General features: G+C 36.9%; 1 protein-coding gene across 1 annotated transcript in view; it reads right to left on the reverse strand.

Annotated features, from left to right (window-relative positions):
- Positions 1-21,036, reverse strand: part of ACOX3 (acyl-CoA oxidase 3, pristanoyl) — a 34,518-nt gene that overhangs the window by 11,971 nt on the left and 1,511 nt on the right. The window contains exons 2-11 of the mRNA XM_042870909.1: positions 18,074-18,252; positions 15,854-16,087; positions 14,682-14,753; positions 13,325-13,414; positions 12,584-12,727; positions 11,784-11,872; positions 3,807-3,903; positions 3,230-3,412; positions 1,698-1,820; positions 66-186 (exon numbers count right to left, since the gene is read on the reverse strand). Of these exons, the coding sequence (XP_042726843.1) occupies positions 66-186; positions 1,698-1,820; positions 3,230-3,412; positions 3,807-3,903; positions 11,784-11,872; positions 12,584-12,727; positions 13,325-13,414; positions 14,682-14,753; positions 15,854-16,087; positions 18,074-18,241 (1,321 nt within the window). The 5' untranslated portion in view covers positions 18,242-18,252. The remainder of the gene's footprint in view (positions 1-65; positions 187-1,697; positions 1,821-3,229; positions 3,413-3,806; positions 3,904-11,783; positions 11,873-12,583; positions 12,728-13,324; positions 13,415-14,681; positions 14,754-15,853; positions 16,088-18,073; positions 18,253-21,036) is intronic.

Below are 21,036 nucleotides of genomic sequence, written 5' to 3' on the forward strand. Positions count from 1 at the left end.
GTCAAATTACATGTGAATGTAAAGATTCTCCCTCTGATCAGTGCATGCAGTAGTTTGTGACTTACTGGCAAGGTAACCATGTCCTCCACAAGCTTCTCGACACTCCTGGGCTGCCTGCTGAGCAGTCCAAGAAGACAGTGGTTTGCTGGCAGCAGATAAGGCATGAATCTCACGTCCCAAATCAGCCTTTGTGAAAATCAAGTTACAAGTCAGTAATAATTTTTCTGAGATCTACATAAGTGCATTTTTTTCCTTTTGCTTCCCCCCAGACTAACCTCCCACAAAAGTTTTTGGATACTAACATTCTCATATAGGACAGGAAACATTTGTGCCAGGCAATGGACATATGGGTAGGTGGCTGGGATGTGCTACTGACATGGCACTGCATGGGACAGCTCACTGATAACCTCCCAGAGATGGAGTGGCAGGTGGCTGAAGGTAGCATGTCCAGAGAAAGCTTCTGCCTCTCTGTGATATAAACAATCCCTTTCTCTCAGGTCAACAAGGGCATATTTACATTATTTACTGCCTTCCATGGTCTTCACTGATCTTTTAAGCATCACTTTTGCCAAGAATTTGAAAACTGTAATGATCCCCCCCCAAAGTTCCAGAGAATTACTGTAGCCTGCATTTACACTACTAATGATGGTCTTCCTTTAAAGAATGCTTAGAAATTCCAAACTGCAAAGAGTTTCTGGAAATGCTGGGTGAAATGAAATGCTATCAAAGACAATTTGAGAGCAATTCTCCATTTTTGTTTGTTTCTTTCCCTTTTATCCCCTCTAGAACAAAAGGAATTTATGAGGATTAAACTGTTAAAATTGTTAAAAAGAATCAGATTTTTTCTACTGCAATATTTCTCTGAAGGCCAGTATTTTGCCTAACAGTAGTGACTGGACTGGAGATCTCCAGAGATAAAATATTAAACAATCAAATAACATTAAACAATCAAACAGACTCTTCTTCTGTTAGAATACCTAACACTAGCAAAGAAATCCATCACAGACCTTATTTTAGCAGGAAAAATATGAATGTTTAAATTATCTTAGCAATACACAGCCACTGTGTAGGCCCTAACAGTTAAAACTGTCAAGATTTAAATACATATATATAATTTATATGCTAAAAAAATTCATTCTGCAGTTATTTTGGCTGAGAATCAGTCCTTGCACAGAGACCAATAGATCAAACTACTTCATTTATGAAAGAGTAACTTTTGATGGACTGAGTGTGGCTGAGAAATTCAGCATTAAGACTCAAAAATCTTAATGTATTTCTCCAAAAGAGTATTTCCTAATGCTAGTATATGAATTGCAAATTCAAGCCAGACTTACATAGTCTGTGCAATGATTAAGAATAGCATAATTTCAGAAAGCTTTTGATAAATACCTTCTGCAGTACCGTATTCACAACAGTCATAAACTGAATTTACATTATCATATAATTACAATAAACAGTTCTGCAAGGAAGCATAGTCTTAAATACCAGTGAAACCAATAAAACTTTAACCAATCCATCAAAACTCATTTGGGTGCTCTTCTAAATGCAGCTTTACCCATCACTTTGCATTACCATATTTCTGAGATGTCACTCTTGACTGTAAAATGACCTAAGACTTCTAAGTAGGTCCTTCACTTAAGAGTTTCCAGTCTGTTGTAATAAGAACTCAACTAAGAGGAAATGTTTAAGTATCTCACCTGTCTCTGACTCTTTTGCTTTGTCAACAAGCCTGCATAAAATTCCACAAAGTTCTCAAACAGTGATTTGGAGAAATAATCTAAGGCATATGCAGCAGCCAGATATGGAAGAAGACGCCATTGCTGGAATAATAATTAAACAGATTTGATTATTAGTTGATAAACATATATACTTTACAGTTTTATATACATAACTACCTCATAATTTTGAAACAACACATTCATTTTTACTTTGTTCAAATTGATGAACTGTATTTTAGAGTGAAGACAAGTTAGCAATAGGTCTTTATAAACGTAATTTAGTGTAACTAGTCTATAAATAAATTACAGTTACACTATTTCAGTCCATGAATTTTATGAATTTCTGATAAACATCCTGTTAAACCAGTGCAAAAGTTCACTGTAGCTTTGGGGACCAACGACATATTTTTTCTCTGTGTTTATACAATGTCTGGCATGCCAGGGGCCCGTCATGATTCATATGTTTCTTCAGTATCAACATCATGGAGGGTGCAATTATTTGACTTCTTTGTTAATTGCTGAATGTAGGTTAGCGCTTGCTGCATTCTGTGAAAAAAAGCACAGGGCTGGATAGAAGAGAAAATAACATCTTAATGTGTAAATCAGATGGAAGTCCATAAAGGAAAAGGGAAGCTGCTTAAAGGAGCTATTGTGGTATAGCATCAAGGGAATGAGAGGTTCAGCAAGCATAGCCTACAGAATAGGATGAATCTGAGCAAACCAGAGGCTTAAGGAAGTGGGATGTTGCCCCAGGTTCATTCAAATAAGATGGAAAGAAAGCAGCTTTTGCTAAACTTCATTGAAAGCTGTGAAAACTTCCTAAGTTGCAAGACTAACTGCAAAGCCTGGGGAAAAAGAAAAAGCACTCACTTTGCATGCACAAACTGGCTAAGTTTGTTTTTAAAACTTCTTATATAGTGAACTTTCTCTTTCAATTGATCTGAGCTCTCACTATTTCCCAGTTTACTACTACTATTCCTGTTTTATTGTTTTTCAGAACAAAAAGTGTTTTTCATCTGCATATTCTTTGGAAAAAAATAATGGCTATATTCTTCTCAAAATCAGTGATGGCTTGAGATATCACCACAGTGAATGTCATTGATTTGTATGCTTTTAAAGAATAAAGTCTAAAAAAGAGAAAATGAGGGTAACTGCAAAAGATGCACTGACATTTTTTACACTAGTTTCTTCATCAATACTTTTTTGTGTGCATAAAGAAGAGTCTTTCTCAGAAAAGGTTATTGTTTTAGAAGACAGATATTTCTAGATATTCATAGAGATATTTTGTTGTATTTTAGCTATTCCAAGAACTTATCTGGAAAGTCAAATCAGGCCAAAAGCAGTGTGAGGAGGTCTTGAGTTGGACAGAACACTCAGAACTGCACAAGATGTACATTTCAGATGAGAAGGACAACTTTAATGTCACCAACTCCAGCACTGCTATTTTGATTTGCAATAAGTCTGTGTGTCGGTACATAAAAATCTACGGATGCAAAGTGTGAAGTTTTTACCTGTGTTTGATACTCAATAACAGGTATTTCCTCTTCATCAGTCGGTCCAAACTGACGGCGAGTTGCAGAGAAGCGAATGGCTATCGATAAGGCAAGCTTTAGATTGGTTGCAGAAACTGCTGTGATCAGAATTCTGCCAGTGGACAAGGATCCAAGAGCTGCACTAAAACGCTCCTTAACATCCTAAATAAATAAATAAAAAGCAAAAACTAAATGGTGATGCTAATACTTCATTGTCTGCCTCAAAGATACAATTCTGGTTGAATGATCAGAAGCCCAGTGGACTGGGAAATTTTTATTTACTGACAAATTCAGTTAAGCTGCTCAGAAAAAATCCAAGGTAGTTTCTCTAAGCTACTATTGGACTGCCAAGGTAGTTTAAATAGCAGGAAATAAATAAAACTAATTAGGTGAATTGAATCATCTCTGAAAGACAATTTGAATATCAGTATTCACATCAAACTGCTTAACCAGCCATTTAGGTCAAGGTATCAAGCACATCCCAACCTATGAAGGCCGCATGCTCAACCTCTGTGTATTTAATGAACTATATTAATGAAACAAAACTGATTCATACCGTGAAAGAACTTGAGTATTTTCCTTCAGGTGACACATCTCCAGTTATATTCAGTATGTTTTCTTTAGGTATCCTGACATTGTGGAACATGGCAAACCTGGTCAAACAAACACACAAGTAACTTAAAATCTACCTTGCAGTAGAGTAGAATGTCTACATTACAGAAAAAGAAAGTCACAACAAAAACAAGACTGTACAGTACTTATCAGTGAATCCATCAAACCAGGGAAGTAATTTTCACAACATATGCCTGGAAGAACAAAGGCTTTCATACTCAGGGCAGTAGAGGAAGTTCAAGCTGGGAAATGATTTGCCATCACTCTTAACCTCGAGGCTTTTTCAATAATTAAGGCGATGCTTTAAAAAGAACACTGAGGGAGCCTTCTGAGCAACTCCGTAAGTAAATAAGTAAAAAAAGAACAACTAATGGAAGAGCAATGTATACTCTGCAAGGGGAGAGACAGTACGTAAAGTTACTTCAAAGTTACTTATTAGAGACCGTATATGAAGTCAGTGCAACAGTCACTTTCACCAACAACCTACAAACCTGAAATGAACTTTCAGTCTGTTTGAACATAGGAAAGTTAGTTATCTCAGTTTCAGTTATTAAAAAGCTTGGGAAGTTGAACAACTCAACTTCCTTCTCCTGCTCAGAACTAGACAGGACAACTCTGACTTCAAAAAATTCCTCACCACAGGAAATTCTGCTGAACCAAATGGTTTACTGGCATACTGAGGTGCTGTCTGGAGACAGTACATACTTTGGAACAGAGACACTGCATTGTAGTGACTCTAAAATACAGACCTGTAAAGTTCTTTCATATTATTTGTAATACAAACGAGGACCCAGCTGAATTAGTGCAATAAGAAGGAACTGAATGGAGACCCTTTCTTTGCTTAAACTTAAACTAGAATTCCTATTCCCCAGAATGTACCATATTAAGAAGGAATGAATGACATTGTCTTTTCTAAATTGTTACACTCTTGCATCAGCTATTAGAACTGGCAGAATGTCCCAGGTACTCATATTCTTCAGGAACAAAGCATATGAACCGTCTCACCCAAATGGGCAATACAACTTGGCTCAACAGCAGTAATATCTGCTCCACGCACTAATATCTCAGCATCTAATAGCACTTGAAAAGCTGTATTTGTAATCAAAGCAAATTCCTTTTGCTTGCCAATACAGACTGATCTACTTAATAAGGCCCATGAGATCGAGGTCTTTCACATTAATAAATTACATACAGGCTGCACTGCTGCACATGCTTTAAAATTACAAGTTGTTTCCAAGGAAACATATCTGCATACTGAATTTATTCAGCCTTAGAGATACAGAGTATTTTCAGACTTAGCCACAGAGAAGAGCAGGCTATCCTAACTGGACTTACCCATTCTAAGAAGTGCTTTGTTAAGTGCATGTTTCAGTGAGGCAACACAACTTTATAACACAATCAAATTCAGCATTAACAAAAAATATCACATCCACCTTTGTTAATATTTCTGCTTATCACTGAAAGTAAAAAGTCTCATTCAAAAAAGATCATTTGGTTAAATTCACTCTCTCCACTCTCTATAGACCAAATAAAATCCATCACATATAAAAATGTATAGCAACTCTGTTACTTTTTAAGCAATAGCATGCCCATTAGATAGAACTTGGGGGGTTATTTTTATTATTACTCATTACGTTAATTTCAAGTGATGTGCATGGCAATGTTTAGGCTCCTAGTTCAGTGCTCTGTTTTGCTAGTTGTGCATCTGCAGAACAAGGAGGAGCTTGCTACTAAGAGCTTACAAACTAAGCATTAGATTATAAGCTACAAATGTATTCAAACAATAAGGCAGACAGTAACTACTGGAAAATGCTTACAAACAGACATATGCATAAGGTAGCTACTTCTGCAGCTTATTGTTACCTAGAATCATTTTGATTTAAAAAGGCATACTCTTCTTATAATCACTTTTTTCCATAGCTAGTGAACCATAATACTAAATTTCCAATTATTATATAACAACCTATTTTCTGAATGTGAAAATTAGCTCATATACTAAGACAGTTTTTGAAAGTTCAGATTTTTTCTTTGATAATGGCCATGAGAGATTATTATTTCCTTTTTCTGTAAGCTGCTATCAAATTAGAGGCATGTACAATGGCAAAAACTTTGAGAAGCCAAGGTTTGAGGCAGAATTAGCAATTAAAAATCCTGTAGGAAATTCTCACAAATAAAGAAATATGATCTATTGTCTATGAGTGTTGAAAATAAAAGCAGAACCTTATAGGACCTGGGAGTTAGGCAACCTTATGAGTTGACTGCCAAGTGCTGTTATGCTCCTTCTCCAACAACTTTGCAATTTGAAAATGTTAGACATTCCAGCCAACTTGAACTTGATATCGGAACATATTAAAAATAAACAGTAAGATTTAATGAAGTCAACTATTACATTTCTAATGGTTATTAGCCTAGGAAGCATAGTGAACAGACACAGACCACATCTGTCAACGCATTCAGGGGAAAATCTCCTTAAATAATTGAGAAAAAGTAGAAATGTTTTACAATAATGGAAATGTACATACAGTCATGGGGATATCAAGTACCAGTCAGTTTGGAAAATGGCTACATTTCACGTGGTGATGACAAGACCATAGGCTTGAAAGCTGCCCTACTTAGGGCCTCTTCTACATAGCAATTAGTGTTTCTAAGATTAAGACCCCTCTGCAGGAAAGACAGATAGCTGTCACTTCAAATACGTTTCAGAGAGCTCTAAAGAAATGTGAAATTTTACAGAATCTAATACATGTGTAAAACAACTGTATTACATACATTTCTACCTAGATTAGAAGAGCAGAGTTAAAAACTATTCCAATAGTAGCATTTTTGTTTGGGTTCTTTGGCCAGTAGTTTAGGGAACATTTCAAGCAAAGTTAATCTTCCTGACTTTAAATCATGCAATAGTAATTCATCTGGTGTGCAGTAATGCTGATAAAAAAAAGAGCAGCTGGAAAAGCCATGAGCTCCTCTTGCCAGTACTCAGTTAATAAGCTGTTACCTATGGTACAAATAGCTCAAATATGCTTCGGTGAATTTCAAACCCACACAAATGCATTTCCTGACAGCTTGTGTTATTGACTATGTTAGAGATGGTACACCGACAGTTTCTTCCATCCTTCTAGGCACAAAAAGGAAGCAGATGAATGGAAGACTACAAATCAGTGGCTGTTTATGGGACACAGTAAACCTTGGGAAGAATAATACTAGAAAGGTTTGTTGAAAAACTTGTAGAAGAGAAAGAAAACACTGCATATTCCATACTGAAACTCACAGAAAGGTTAGAGCTGAGCAGAATTACAGACAAGCTGGGGAAATCTGCAAGGCAGAATTTAAGCTCCAGCTTCTATAAACAGGACCCTAATCTAAGAATGAAGGTCTGCAACAGAAATGCCCAATAGTATTATTAAAACAACACAGGCTTCCTAATCCTATCTTAATAGACTTCACGGAGACACTAAGACCCACTCACCATAAAGTGAGTGAGTTTAAGTGCCAGTCTGGCAAGGAGTTCTGAATGTGTAGACTCACGCAGAAGTCAAGAGCTGACACAGCTCTGCTGAGGAAAAGAAAACAAAAAAGGCCGTCTGAAATGCACTGCAGATTTGAAGCCTTAGCTCTGCTGGTGATAAAACAAGTGCATGACCAGATCTGAATCCCCCTTTTCCCTTAAGTACTGCCAGTGCCTGTTACTGAGATATGCATCTCAATGTACTGGCTGTGGCTATGCAGTTTTGAGGTACTGGAAAATGACAAAAATGAGGAGATAAGGCAGTTCTCTTCAGCATTGTAACATCTTAGCAATGTGCACTGTATTGTATGCATCCACACAATATTTCACCTTGACTCCAGAAACTAGGTGGAAAGGGCAAAACAGGGAAATATCAATAATGCAAAGTCACTGTTTTGACTTAAATTGCAAATATACAAGATACATCTTGCAAAATATTTGGTTTAACTTTGAAAGTGGCACTGTTCACAAAGATTGATGATAATAAATTCAGATAACTTAAGGCATTTTTAACAATTATTTTTATTTCATAGCTGCTTCATTATTATTGCTCTTTACACAATTGTTTGTGACTCTGGCCAGAAACTGGAGGGCAATGAAAAATACAGACAAGCATTACTTGCTTGAGAAGCAGGACTGATCTCTACACTTGCTTTCTTATTTACATCCCTGTATTGTCCCTTTTCCTGTACAGGAACAGTCTCTTCCGTGGCCTTGCAGTGAACCAGACCTGACAAATGATCTGTTTGAAAACAGACTGTATTTTTGTCAGATTAATTTTCAGACAGTTCCAATGCCCTAGCTGTGTCCACTGCACAGCTACACAAATGCCTGTCCAGCACAAAGGAAAAGGCAGTGTGGGAGTAGAAACAAAAACCCAAAGGAGCATAGTGCACAACTTATCTTCACCAACTTCTACTTTGGATTGTAAAATGCAGCTCTGAGAGACTATTTAGGCTCTAATATTTACAGCTCCTACTTTCTTAGTAAAATAACTGCAACCATTAGGAAATCTAAGTAAGATTAAAGGGTATAAATACTTATCTATACAAAAACTCTTTGAAGGAGCACGCTTTTGTTTGGTCTATGCTTAAAACAGCAGAAGCAGAATCTTTATGAATTACTGGCACTGAAACTGAAATACTACTGAACACACGATATATAAATTAATTAACCATTTAAAAGACTTAATACAAAGGACTTGAGGATGTATGATGCATTATGCCTTCTCTAGCATGCAAGGAATTGCAGGTTCTGAAAGCCCAGAATACAGTCTCTTTCCAGTAGGGATTCTTTTACATCACCTACTGCTTTTCTGACCAACAATTCCCGTTTACCCATTCCCTCTTGGGTGCTGTGTTTGTTTTCCAGAACACTGAATCTGGCTTCAGACATTGTTAGAGAGCACAACTGAATGATTTTGCAGGCTGTATGTGCAGAGAGATCGCATGTTAACTGTATATGAAATGTTAAACTGCTAGTGAAAAATTTTCAGTTTTCTGAAGTCCATCATTATAATTACACAATGCTAACAATTCTCCTTTGTCCAGAAAGATCCTTTTTTCCCCTAAAAAAAAAAAAAAATCAGTTTGAATAAATAGCTTTCTCTTTGGCACTAGTTTGCTGTACCTTTGATAGCTTAATTTGACTTTTTCTTCATTTATTATATTTTTTGTACACTCAACAAACTGTATGCCTGCTAGCAGCAGATGCAGCTGAATGAGCTCACAACTTGCTTTACACAGACTGGTATGTTCAGCACTACTTCAGAAACAGAGAATTAATTTTCAGATTATTTCCTCATACTCACTTAGTTGTTTTCTCTTTCTGTATGGGGAAAGCAGCAGTTAGAACCAGACATGAAATTGGTTCACCACTGATTTGGTGCCAATCACTTACTGATGTGCACTGAAGTAATGGATAATATTGGCAGTGCTACTGAACCACAGTAGACAAAAACAAAACAAAAGCCCCAAAACCAAAGAGGAGAAACAGAAATGCACATCAGCACTTACCAAAGCTCTTGTCTTATGTCTCTCTCCTTTCATACCTGCCACACATATTACGGAAAAGCCCCCGCCTTCCAAATACTCATGAGCTTTTAGTAACTGTTTCTTTTTTTTGCCCCAGATATTTCAATTTTGGGACCTCAGTGATCAGTGCATTTCAAAAAGTGCTGGACATCTTTGTATTATGAAAATAAAGACTGAAGCACTTGCATCCTCTGGTGGCAGCCTGATTTATTTTTTGGTAACAAAACACAGAAAGAGTCTAAATTTACCATAAGAAAAAAATTGTACTTCTATCTTTTATCATGCATACATATGTTACAAAACATTTTTTGAACGATAGAAAGGAACAGATTTTAAAGTGCGTTAAAGTGATTTCATCTTTTTTAATAGGTAGCAGAAATTACATTGATTTGGAACGTATGTGATTTTAGGATATTCTAGCAATGATGCTGAGAAAGACAGATTCTGAAGGAGCAGGCCAGTCAGTTGGGTATATACTTCAAAATCTCCCACATTACTTCTTAAATTCTTTCTCCTACTGAAAACTGTATGTTCTGCATTAGCTGTAAATCACCCTTCAGCCAAACAACCCAGAAAATTAGTTTTCTAAAACCACAGGAGACAGCTTTGGTCACCTAAATAGTTTTCTATATATTTTATAAAATATAAAATTTTAAATAATTTTATAATTATTTTATAATTAATGTCATTTTCTGAGCATGGGGAATTTCTTCCTCATGTCCCATGCACCCTATGCATGTTTAGGATACCTGTGTATCCACACTGAAATACAGCATAAATTTCTCCAAGTACAGGAACAAATTCTGGTATCTCTTTTAAATTCCCTATTCTCAGAATTAAATTCTGACCATTTATCGTGAGTGTAACACTGAAGTGTCTATAGTAATTGAATCAGACTTCACACACAAACAGAAAAAACAGCATGCCGTAGAGACTAAAAGTAACAATTTAAGTCATAGCATAATAGGATCTAATTTAAACTGCTTTATGAGATAAACATGAGCATATAAATTACTTGCAAAATTTTCCTTTTTCTCTTTTCCTTATGTGGTGCTTAAAACAATATTGCAAATTGAGAATGAGGAGCAGAATTTGACTCTTTCTACCGAAATATGAAACTGAACTACTTTTGGAATGCTCAGGCTCATGCTGCTGTGCCATCTAGTGGCTACAGGTTCATAACACAGATGGAGGCAAAATAATCCCACCAAAAACCCTAGAACCTCTTTTACAGTCACTGTCTCACATTTTTCCTCTACAACTTCCTTTTCTGCATGTTTTATTTTCCCTTTCATCTGTACCTTCATGTAACAGAGCACTGATGAGAATTATCTGTATACATATAAACTTCAGTTCCATTTTTTACATTATTGGCTCTAGGGACAATGGGAGAATTCTGGTACAGGCAACAGAACCTAGAGAATGCCTACATCCTTCTGGAAAGACAGTCAAAGCCATTACATTACAAAGAAATATACTTTAATATGTCTACACTTAGTTTACTTCAATGGCATACAGTGTAGAACAATAACTAAATAACAAACTGAACTGACATATGAAAGAAAATTGGAAGTAAAAAAAATTGACATAAACTCTCACTCCCTTTCCTATTTTAATCTCTGTCTTTGCCCAGAGCTATATAAACAGCAGAGAGTTTAAAATATTAATTTTAAAAATTGGTTGTTCATATACCTAAATCTACCTCAGTTTCCCTGCCTCCTTCCAATCAAACCATAACTGAGAAATAAAGCCATGGAACTTCTTTATTTCAACCATACACAAAAATTATTCTCCGCAGTGGACAGGATTAGTCCAGGAACTCTGTGATTTAAACAAGACAGCTAATGGGTCTTTGACCTGGGTTTAAGATTCTGCCCTGCTGGGTCAGACTAATCTAATACCTTTACTAACAATAAACCTTGCCTGTGGACCTGCATTATCCTTGCTGCGGGCTGGAAATCAGCATGCAAGATAACTGAGAGCTTACATCAGGATAAATTTAGAGGCTGACATACTTTAGTTCATAACTTCGTGGTTTTATTTCAGTATTACTGTTGCAGAGTCTATGACTGTAAGACTGCCTGGGAACATTCACAGAGTTATCAGCAGTACTTTAGATTCTAAAAAGTAAATGGAATGAAAAATCTGAAGTTGCAGGAATAGAAAATACTGAATTTCAAGGTTCTTCAAAATTGCTGTGTGTGAATGTATATATATATATATATCTGTGTATATACATATGTAACTTAAATAAGAAAAAATTAAAGCCACTAGCTACTCCAGCTCTTTTACAATCTCAGAAGTACAGAATTGACAGAGGATATTTGCACCACTACACATGATACACTGTAGAGTGCTTCCTCATACAAATGGATTGACTTACCCATTATCCAACCCATTCTGCCCAATCTTCTTTCCTATGTCACCAACCATCACACCTGGCATTGGCAGGAGAGTTTTCGTATCTCGAATCTGCATAGAAGTGGAAGAATATATTATTTCAGTTGAGAACAATGAAAGTTCTTGATTAAACTTTTCAAATAGTGAAAATATTTCCAACTTGTATTTTGTTACTAACATTAAAGGAAGCTCTTTGTTTTTCCAAGTACACAATCCTGGATTTAAATCATACTTACATATCCTTTCATTAAGGGCATGGATCCCGTAATAAAAATTAATTAGGCCAGTTAAACTACTGTGTTAAATAAACTTTAACATTGGTTGAACAAGAACTGAAACCTCATTTAGGCATAAAAAATATAGAAGAAACCAACAAAACTTCTGTATAATGTTCAACTTTGAGATATTCCCTGATTTTGTAGTAAACTCTGTTCAGTCTGTTTTACTGTCTACAACTTAACTTTTCACCTTAAGCCAAGAGTTTTAGGACTTCATATAGCATAGATTATTTTAATTGTATTAGTAGTGTGATAATCTCTTAACTATTCTGTATTTTCCAGCTGCATAAAATTGACATAAAATTGGCTGTACAACCACCACAAAAATACAGTGAACATTTAAACCTTTGTTGCATTTGTAATAAATGTTGAAGGCATTACTTAAAGTAAATGCTGGTCAGACTTCTTATGTCTGTATGCTGTTATGAAACAGCACTACCAAAAAAATCTTTGAGATCCCTCAGCCCCACAGAAAGACAAAAGATTAACCATGTTTCTGTCCTACCTGTACAATAAAGGAATGTAATCCTTGGCATTGTCCATCAGGAGTGTAGAGTTGGGCATACACAACTGCATGTGTGGCATGTTTCCCCATATTTCCAACCCAGAACTTTGCAGCTTCAAAGTCAGGAGAATTGATGATAAATTCCTGTAGCCACAAAATAAAGAGAAGTAAAATCATCAAAATGATAAAAGCTATTGAGTTATTCTTCATTATGAAGAATGTTTTGAAAAGATCCATTAACTACCTAGTTTTCATTCTGTACCCTGCCCCAGTAGCTGAGATCTCTCTTGCAGTGTGCAACTTAGGAGAGAATACATGTGGCTAAGAAAAATTTAGAGCAGATTAGTTCATGACTTGATTGTAAGGCCTAAATTTCAGCCTCTAAATTGCCTACGTAAGTAGTTATCATAATAAAGCAAAGTGATGGACTGAAGCATTCCCTGGGTCTGTGTTAAGTTGAGCTGAGTCCACACTGTGCTGCAATCTGCACAGGGACCATTTCCTTCCTGTGCAGTTTTCTCTAGATGGGAAGCTTGCTTCAAGTGTGAAAGACAGTGTATTTCCCAGTTTGGACAACTAGGGGACCAGGAACAGCATCTATTCTGTAGAATATATGTATCCTGAAATGTAGACATAGCTTTAACATTCCAATTTTTAGATTCCAAGTACTGTGTTTTCTGAATGTAAAAAAAAACAACAACTAACAGCATTGAGCACTACTACTGTGCAGCAACAACTAACCTGAGTGTTATGATCAAATGTGGCAGTGGTCCGTATGCCTTTTGTATTAGTTCCATGGCTGAGTTCAGTAAGAGCAAAACATCCAAAAATCTAAATAAAGAGATATAAGGCATAATTCAAGACTAGTTAATTAGGGCAATTAAAACCATAAAATTTGCAAACGATTGCAAATTCAGCTGTTAGATAGTAACTTGTATTGCAAAGAAGCCAATTGGATACAATCCTAAGGCTGGGAGTACCTACACTGCCTGCAGTAAGGTAAAAGATTTTTCTTCTTTGCTGATGGCTGACTTATTTAGACAGGCACAGATGGACAATTTTCAGGTCTGGGCTGAGAGAAATACTGCGCAGTGAAAATGGGTGAGTTTGCTTTCATTACAAACAGCTCTCATTTCTGAAGTCAAGGGAAAAGTAGAATGAAGCAGTTTAATTTTACAAAGGCAAGCAGTCTAAAATATTAGCAAGGGTTAAATCTGTATCATAGCCTTACATGCATACACTTGATTCTCTTTTCTATTTGGGCTTAAAGCCACAATGAATTGTGCATATTGGCATCACTTTATCCTAGACTGGTTTGGCCCACAGTATATACTCTTAGGTTATAAAGTTTGGAAAACATTAAAAAAAAAAAACAGGTAGAAATAGGCTGCTCTTTATGAGCTGAGAGATAATTTCAGAAGATTAAATAACCAAAGGTGAATGGCTGACAAAAAAAAAAGATAAAAAAGGTCATAATAGAAGAAGCATGAAGCTCAGTTTGACTGCACTCAAGTGTGTATCTTGCATAGGCCTGAGGATCAAGCCAGACAGTGAATGCTGACTGGCATTCTGCTTTGGATTGGCCTTTTCTGTGTCAGACAGGATGCACTTACTGTGCAGGGCACTCAGTTCTAGATCACTTTTGGACTCTGTGTGGTGTTTCTATGGCATTAAGAAATTAATATTTTCAAGTTTATTGCATTGCTATTGAGTATTTCTCGCCAAGGATATGTGCTGCACAGTGTATGATGCAGATGATGTGGGAATGTAAAAAACTTGCTATGATATTGTTAAAAGACTGGGGGAGGGAAGAGAAGAACTAGCATAGTGTCACTGATATTGTCTTTTGGGAGAAGTCTCCAAATTTTGTCTCCATGTTAACTTGTATAGACTAGAACAGATTCAGGAAATGACATAACAATTGGGAGTGAGATTGTCAGGGCTGAGTGCTTGAATGTGCTCCTCAGTCTTCCTTTACTTTGTTATTTATTGGCAACTAGGTATCTACACAGATAAAAAATATTACAAAGATGCATTGAGTTCCATGGTTATAGTTATGAAAATACCCAATTCTAAAAAGCTATCAAAAGAAATTTACCTCCATGTTATAAATTTTCTTCACAAAGTCAGCAAACCTTTTTGAAGCACTCACAATTGTACCTCCAAATACCTGTAAATACAGAAAATAATGAAAGAAGTCAGTGACCTTGTGATGGAAAACACAAATATATAAGCATAAGAATTTGTAGCAGCGATGTTCACTAAAGAGATCAGGTAAAGTAGGCTTGTAGAAAACAAGGCCAAGTATAGGCCAAGTAGAAAACTGCTACTTGGACTATACCATGAGGAGGTAAGTCAGGACTTGATCTTTTGCTACCCTCTTTACAGAGGACTGAATGTCCTCTGAGGAAATAACACTGACAAGTGAGAGCAAAGACTAAATGTTATTTTATTGGGATAAAAAGACTATTGTTGCAGTAGCAAATTTTCACTGTTCAAATCTGATCAAGCCTTCACTACAAATTCTTAAAAATGCTTTGTGAGCTCACTTTCCACTTGTGCATGTGGATATCTTTTTGAATAAAATAAAACTTTAAGAATATTCTAGTTTGCTGGGAACTGAAAGTATTCAATTCATGACCAGACAAGAATATTGTTTTTAGAGATACCTTCAGTTTACTAGATGGGTGTTCATATAGCAAAATTCTAAATCCTATACCTTTCCTGCCCTGCAATGAGTGTTAATAATTTCAGCTAATATTATTTGAATAACCATGTTAAGTATTCTTTCTAAGAGACTAATCTAGGGGGGAACTGATGAACAGAACCCCATCCACTGATGTTAGTGATCATCTTTACACAGATTTCTGTTACTTCTGTATTCTGCCCTGAATCAACACACTAGGGGCTGAGGCAACTGTATATGAAGTTGTAGTGAAGACACAGCAACCAAATAGGGTCCATAAAATCTAGTTCTTTTCACTGCTACTGCCATTGAGGAGAAAGAAGGGACAAAAGAAGGTGGTACTGAAGTTGCCAAAATAATAGCTGTGCCCATGCTGTTCCACTCATCAGACAGGATTCCAACTGAGAACTAGCTGACAAAGATCTACTAAAGTTACCCCACAGATCTAAACAGCTAAACTGAATTAGATTATTGAAAACAATGGGCTGGGAAAATATATTGCTTTAATAAAATAGGCAGAAAAACAACAGAACAAATAAGAGTGTTATAAGATACTTCAAAAATATTTTTACAGCTGTACTTACACCACAATGTAAGAAAAACTGGAGACATGGAGACCAATCATACATTCCTATACAGATAACCAAATTCAGTATCTTCAATGGGTTCTCCATGATCTCTTGCTGAGTAAGAAAATCATATTCAAAGAGTCTTTTACAACGCAGGAATGTCAACTCCTGATACTTCTCACAGCTCAATTCTTCTCCAGGATGATGTGCAAAGAAAGGATCATTTTCTAGAGCAGAGAAGATTCTGCTCTTGAGGAAGGAAAAACAGTGGTTTGAGAATGTTAATACAAAAGAATTAACAAGTTAATGTTGATGTAGGATAATACCAGGCCTTAAGCTACAATGGTTTGATTTAAGTTTATAAAGCAAAACGCTCACAGATTAAAAAATTGTTAAAATTGTCTGTCATTAGATGCAGTTCATGAAACTCAACTTTACAAAAGCTCCTTTGTCATTATATAAGCGTGGGACTGATTCATTCTGACTGTAAGAGAATGGTTTGGTAAAAGTTACCTACTTTTTATAGCTGCTTCATTATTTCACTATGAAGCTGCTGGCAGGACTCTAAAGGGCACTTGTACTTAGATTAAGTACAAAAACTTCCAGAGGTAGCATTTAATTATAAATATGTCATAATGGTAAAGTCACTAGGCTACCACAACTGTTCTGCTCCCAAATGAAAGCAGAAATGTACTCCCTTTAACAGAATCATCATATGTACCCATTTTATATGGATGTACAACTTCCCAAGTTTTAATTTTGATTTCTTTTTTCTTAGAATCATAAAATCACAGAATTATTTGGTTTTGAAGATCATCTAGTTCCAATTCCCCTTTCCATGGACACCTTCCACCAGAGCAGGCTGCACAGGGCCCCATCCACCCAGGCCTTGATGGGTCAAGGGATGGGCCATCCACACCTCCTCCAGGCAATTTCTTCCATTGACTTACCACCCTCATAATAAACAATTTCTTCCTAGTATCTAATCTAAATTTACTCTCCATTTCAAAATAATACCCCTTGTTCTATTACTACATGCCTGGTAAAAAGAACCTCTCCAGTTTTCTTGTAGGCACCCTTCATGTACTGGAAAGTTGCCATAATGTCTTCCGGGAGTCTTCTCCAGGCTGGACAACTCCCTCAGACTCTTCAGTGGAGATTCCTCATCATCTCCATGGCTCTACTATGGACCTGCTCCAACAGGTCCATGTGCCCCTTATACTAGAGGCCCCAGAGCTGAAACGTAGTAGCTGAATGTGGGTGCTCACAAGAATAAGCTACGGTGTATTTTTTACCTCAGAACTCTTTGTCTTGAAGATATCCATATATTTTTAATTGTCTTTTGTGTCATTTTGGAAACTCTCTTTGGTAAAATCTTCAAAAACAATTAAGCCTCTCCTATTCTCTGAGGAGGATGTTACAGTAAAAAAGAAGTATAAGAGAAGATTCCCCACGTTCTTCTTTGAAAGTTAGGGTCATTCCATCTCACCGTGTTAATAATTTGCCCATATGGTTTTGAAACTCCCTCAGACACAGAGCAGTTGTTTTTTTTGCACGTTCTTTTAAGTGTAACAGTTAGATGCAGAACAGTGTCTCTGGTTCTCCTTCAAGTATTTTAATAATTGTGATGAACCTACAAGATTTGCTTAAATCCACAAAATGCTGCATCACCATCAAAATGTTCATTCTGTCTCCCCTTCCATCTCCCAGGTCATGCATTCCCACACCATTTTTTGTGTTGCAATTAATCTTTTCTTTAGTAGGGATAGCTTTCATTCAGTTAGGCAAGCAAAACTATCCAACGCACACCACATAAGCATTATTGCAAACACAAAGACAGTAGGAACTTATGTTCAGGTCAAAGAATGCCAGAAATAACGTTTGGTAGTAGGATGTACTCAGATGAACTTAAGTAAATTGTAAAATTTTAATTGTAATTAAGTAAAAACCAGGAGCTATATGATTTAACGCCTCTCATGAGGAAATATGATAGATACAGATTCCTCTCAGCTCGAAAAGAGTAAGGAAGTCCTGTAATGCTGCATCTGGTCATGCCTTATTAGATAGCAATGTAGTTTGCTTAAAAATTCAGTTCTGTTCTGAAAAACAGATGTGCAAAAATAATTTCTTCATGCTCCATATCTAAAGACTATTATTAAATACTCTGTGTTTGAGAATCATGTATTTGCTTCTATAAGTCCAAAATTAAAAATGCTTACTGTCTTGCTTGCTTACCTTAAGCCGGATGATATCTTCACCATCAAGGAACACTGTCATCTCTTTCCAGTTGAAGGAAGCTTTCTTTCTATATTTGGAGAGAGGCCCCTTAGGGAAATCTGGTAGCAAAGTATTCCAGGAACTTTGATTGCCAGTGGCTTCTTTCACATTCAGTATGGGTGCCATTGTTAGTCAAACTGCAACAAAGAAAATTTACTTTATGCACTGAAGTACTGCAGATTAAGAAATCAGAAGGGTTGTTAATTAAACCCACAGACTTGTTCTGTGGTGTAAGTGTGAGTAAAGCAGTGCAGAGCCAACAAAAAGCTTGGCTGTCCATTTTTCTAATCCAGTTGGCTTTGCATAAACTAAGGAAAAAATGCCTTTGATCAAATGTAGATAAATTACATAGTCTTTGTTATTAAAATGTGATCTAAACCTTTTAAATATAATTTAAAACAATATAAAGCAGGAACAGCACTGGTTAATATTCTGTATTAATAAAGGGGTGATCCAGGGAAGATAATATATTTCCATTTCCTTCAACTGAGTGAAGTAAGTAAGTATGAAAGCAGACTTCCCAAACCCACAAGATATTTATTCAGGAACTGTCATAATCATCTACTCTCGCACATCTGCAAAGTTCTCAAAAAAATAATCTTTTGATATTAAGGCTTTTTTTTGGTGTGGTGTTTTCTTTCTTTTTCAGCTTGGCAATGTGACCTATTTTGCAATATAAGCTAAATTTCTCATGCTTTCGGGAAATACAATAGAATTTTTCCCACTATCTAAAATCTGTACAAAGACTGTAAATCCTCCTAAGGATGCTTCTTAGCATCCTTAACAGCTAATTTGGCATTCTACTTTTTTCTGTCATTCCTTTTCTTCATCATCTTGATACTCCTCTTTCATTCATTTGGCTTCATTCAACCTACTAAGAACAGAATAAAAATGCAGCAGAGGAGGACTGCAGGACAATATTTCCATGTGCAACTTCTAGATGGGTTCCAGGTGCAGTTCCAGTGATGAGATGTGTAGTGGATATGCTAAGTCACAGCTTGAATCAGTGATTGAGTACCTGATGGGAAGGCAGGGTCAACCCAGGAAGCTCAGCTGCATGCAATGCATCTAAGTTACCAGAATGGATGGAGACCAGATTCACCTCTTCCCAGACCTCATTTAAGGACTGGGCCACCCTGCTACTATCACTGTACTTTCCATTGCGTTACAAGCTGGAACAAACAAAACCCAAACAAAAAAAAACAACACCAAACTTCAGGCACTGGGAAAGAGCATTTCAGCCAAACAGACATTCACCTCCTACCAGCAAACAGAAGTGAACTGGAAAGCATTAAATCAGGCAGAAGTTCAAGGCTTCTAGCTCAGAACAGAGAAAATCTGGCATCAGAACACTGCAATTTTATTTAAAGGTGTCAGACTTTACTTACATTGCAGATCAGTGAGATTACTGAAATGCTAAAACCTGTGCTTTCATGAAAAGAGTCCTGCACTGCAAAAAAAAATTTAAATTTTTCTCTACCTCCCCACTATGTTTTGATACAAGTTAGATCTAAGCACGCAACCTTAAAATTAATTAGTAAATCAAAACTGGCAATTACAATAAGAAATACAGCTGAAGATGGCCCCAGAGAATCACTTCCATGCTGCTTTCAGCCCCATGGAACTGAGTTCTGCTGACGTTTTGAAATCAGCCTAAGGACATGGCAGAAAATAACAATATGGATTATTTAGAACTCACTGAAAATTGCTATAATTTCACACAAAAAATGCTGAGTTAAAAAGCTTTTTTATCTGGAAGTTAGTAATTTGTTAGTAAATCAAGCTTAAGACTAGATAACCCTCTTCAGAGTTTCAGTTGTAGAATCTCTATTTGAACTGCCAAAATTCAGGTAACTTGATTTTTTTGGTTGAAGTGCAAAATAATGATTGCAGGAGGTGGTACTTTTTAATACCAAAGTGTGCTGAGATGTGCTTCCTCAAACAGAAGGGGTCAGAAAGGCATTTCTATACTGAGGTATTGCAGTCAGCATAAGTTGGACATTATCACAGAATCATACAGTCATTCAGGCTGGAAGGGACTAAAACATTGTCCAGTTGCAAACCCAGTGCCATGGTAGAGCTACTAGCCATCAGATCAGGTTGCCCAGGACTCCCATCTAACCTGTCCATGAGCACCTCCAGGATGGAGCTTCTCACAGCTTCTCAGCCTGTGCCAGTGCTTTTACCACCCTGAGTAAAGAATTTCTTTGTAACATCAAACCATCTAACCTTGCCCAGGTTACCAAGAAGGCCAATGGCATCCTGGCTTGTACAAGAAATAGTGCTGCCAGCAGGAGCAGGAAAAATGATCGTCCTCTCTACTCAGCTCTGATAAGGCCAAGTACTGTGTGTTTTGGGCTCCTCACTACAAGAAAGACATTGATGCCCTGGAATGTGTTCAGAGAAGGACAACAGAGCTGTGAGGGGTCTGGAGCACAAGTCTTACGAAGAGCAGCTGAGGGAACTGGGATTGTTCAGTCTGGAGGAGCCTCTGGGGAGACCCTATTGCTCTCTACAACTCCCTGAAAGGAGGTGGTGGCAAAATGGGGATTGGCCTCTTCTCCCATGGAACTAGCAATAGTACTAGAGGGAATGGCCTCAAGTTGCACCAGAGAGATTTAGGTTGGACTTTAGGAAATACTCTCCCCAAGAGAGTGGTCAGGTGCAGGAATGGGCTGCCCAAGGAGGTGGAGGAGTCACTGGTCCCTGGAAATGTTCATGAAATATTTGGATGTTGTACAAAGGGACACGTTTTAGTGGGAAATATTGGTGGTAGGTGGATGGTTGGATGGGATGATCTTGAAGGTCTTTTCCAATGTCGGTGATTCTATGACTCTGTGAATCTTCCCTCTTCTAGTTTAATGCTATTCCCCTTTGTCCTGTCACTATCAGACTGTGCAAAAAGCTGGTCCCAGACCTGC

The sequence above is a fragment of the Lagopus leucura genome, unplaced genomic scaffold (assembly GCF_019238085.1).
Source record: "Lagopus leucura isolate 7727_CA_CO unplaced genomic scaffold, USGS_WTPT01 Super-Scaffold_100004, whole genome shotgun sequence".
NCBI classification, from domain to species: Eukaryota; Metazoa; Chordata; class Aves; order Galliformes; family Phasianidae; genus Lagopus; species Lagopus leucura.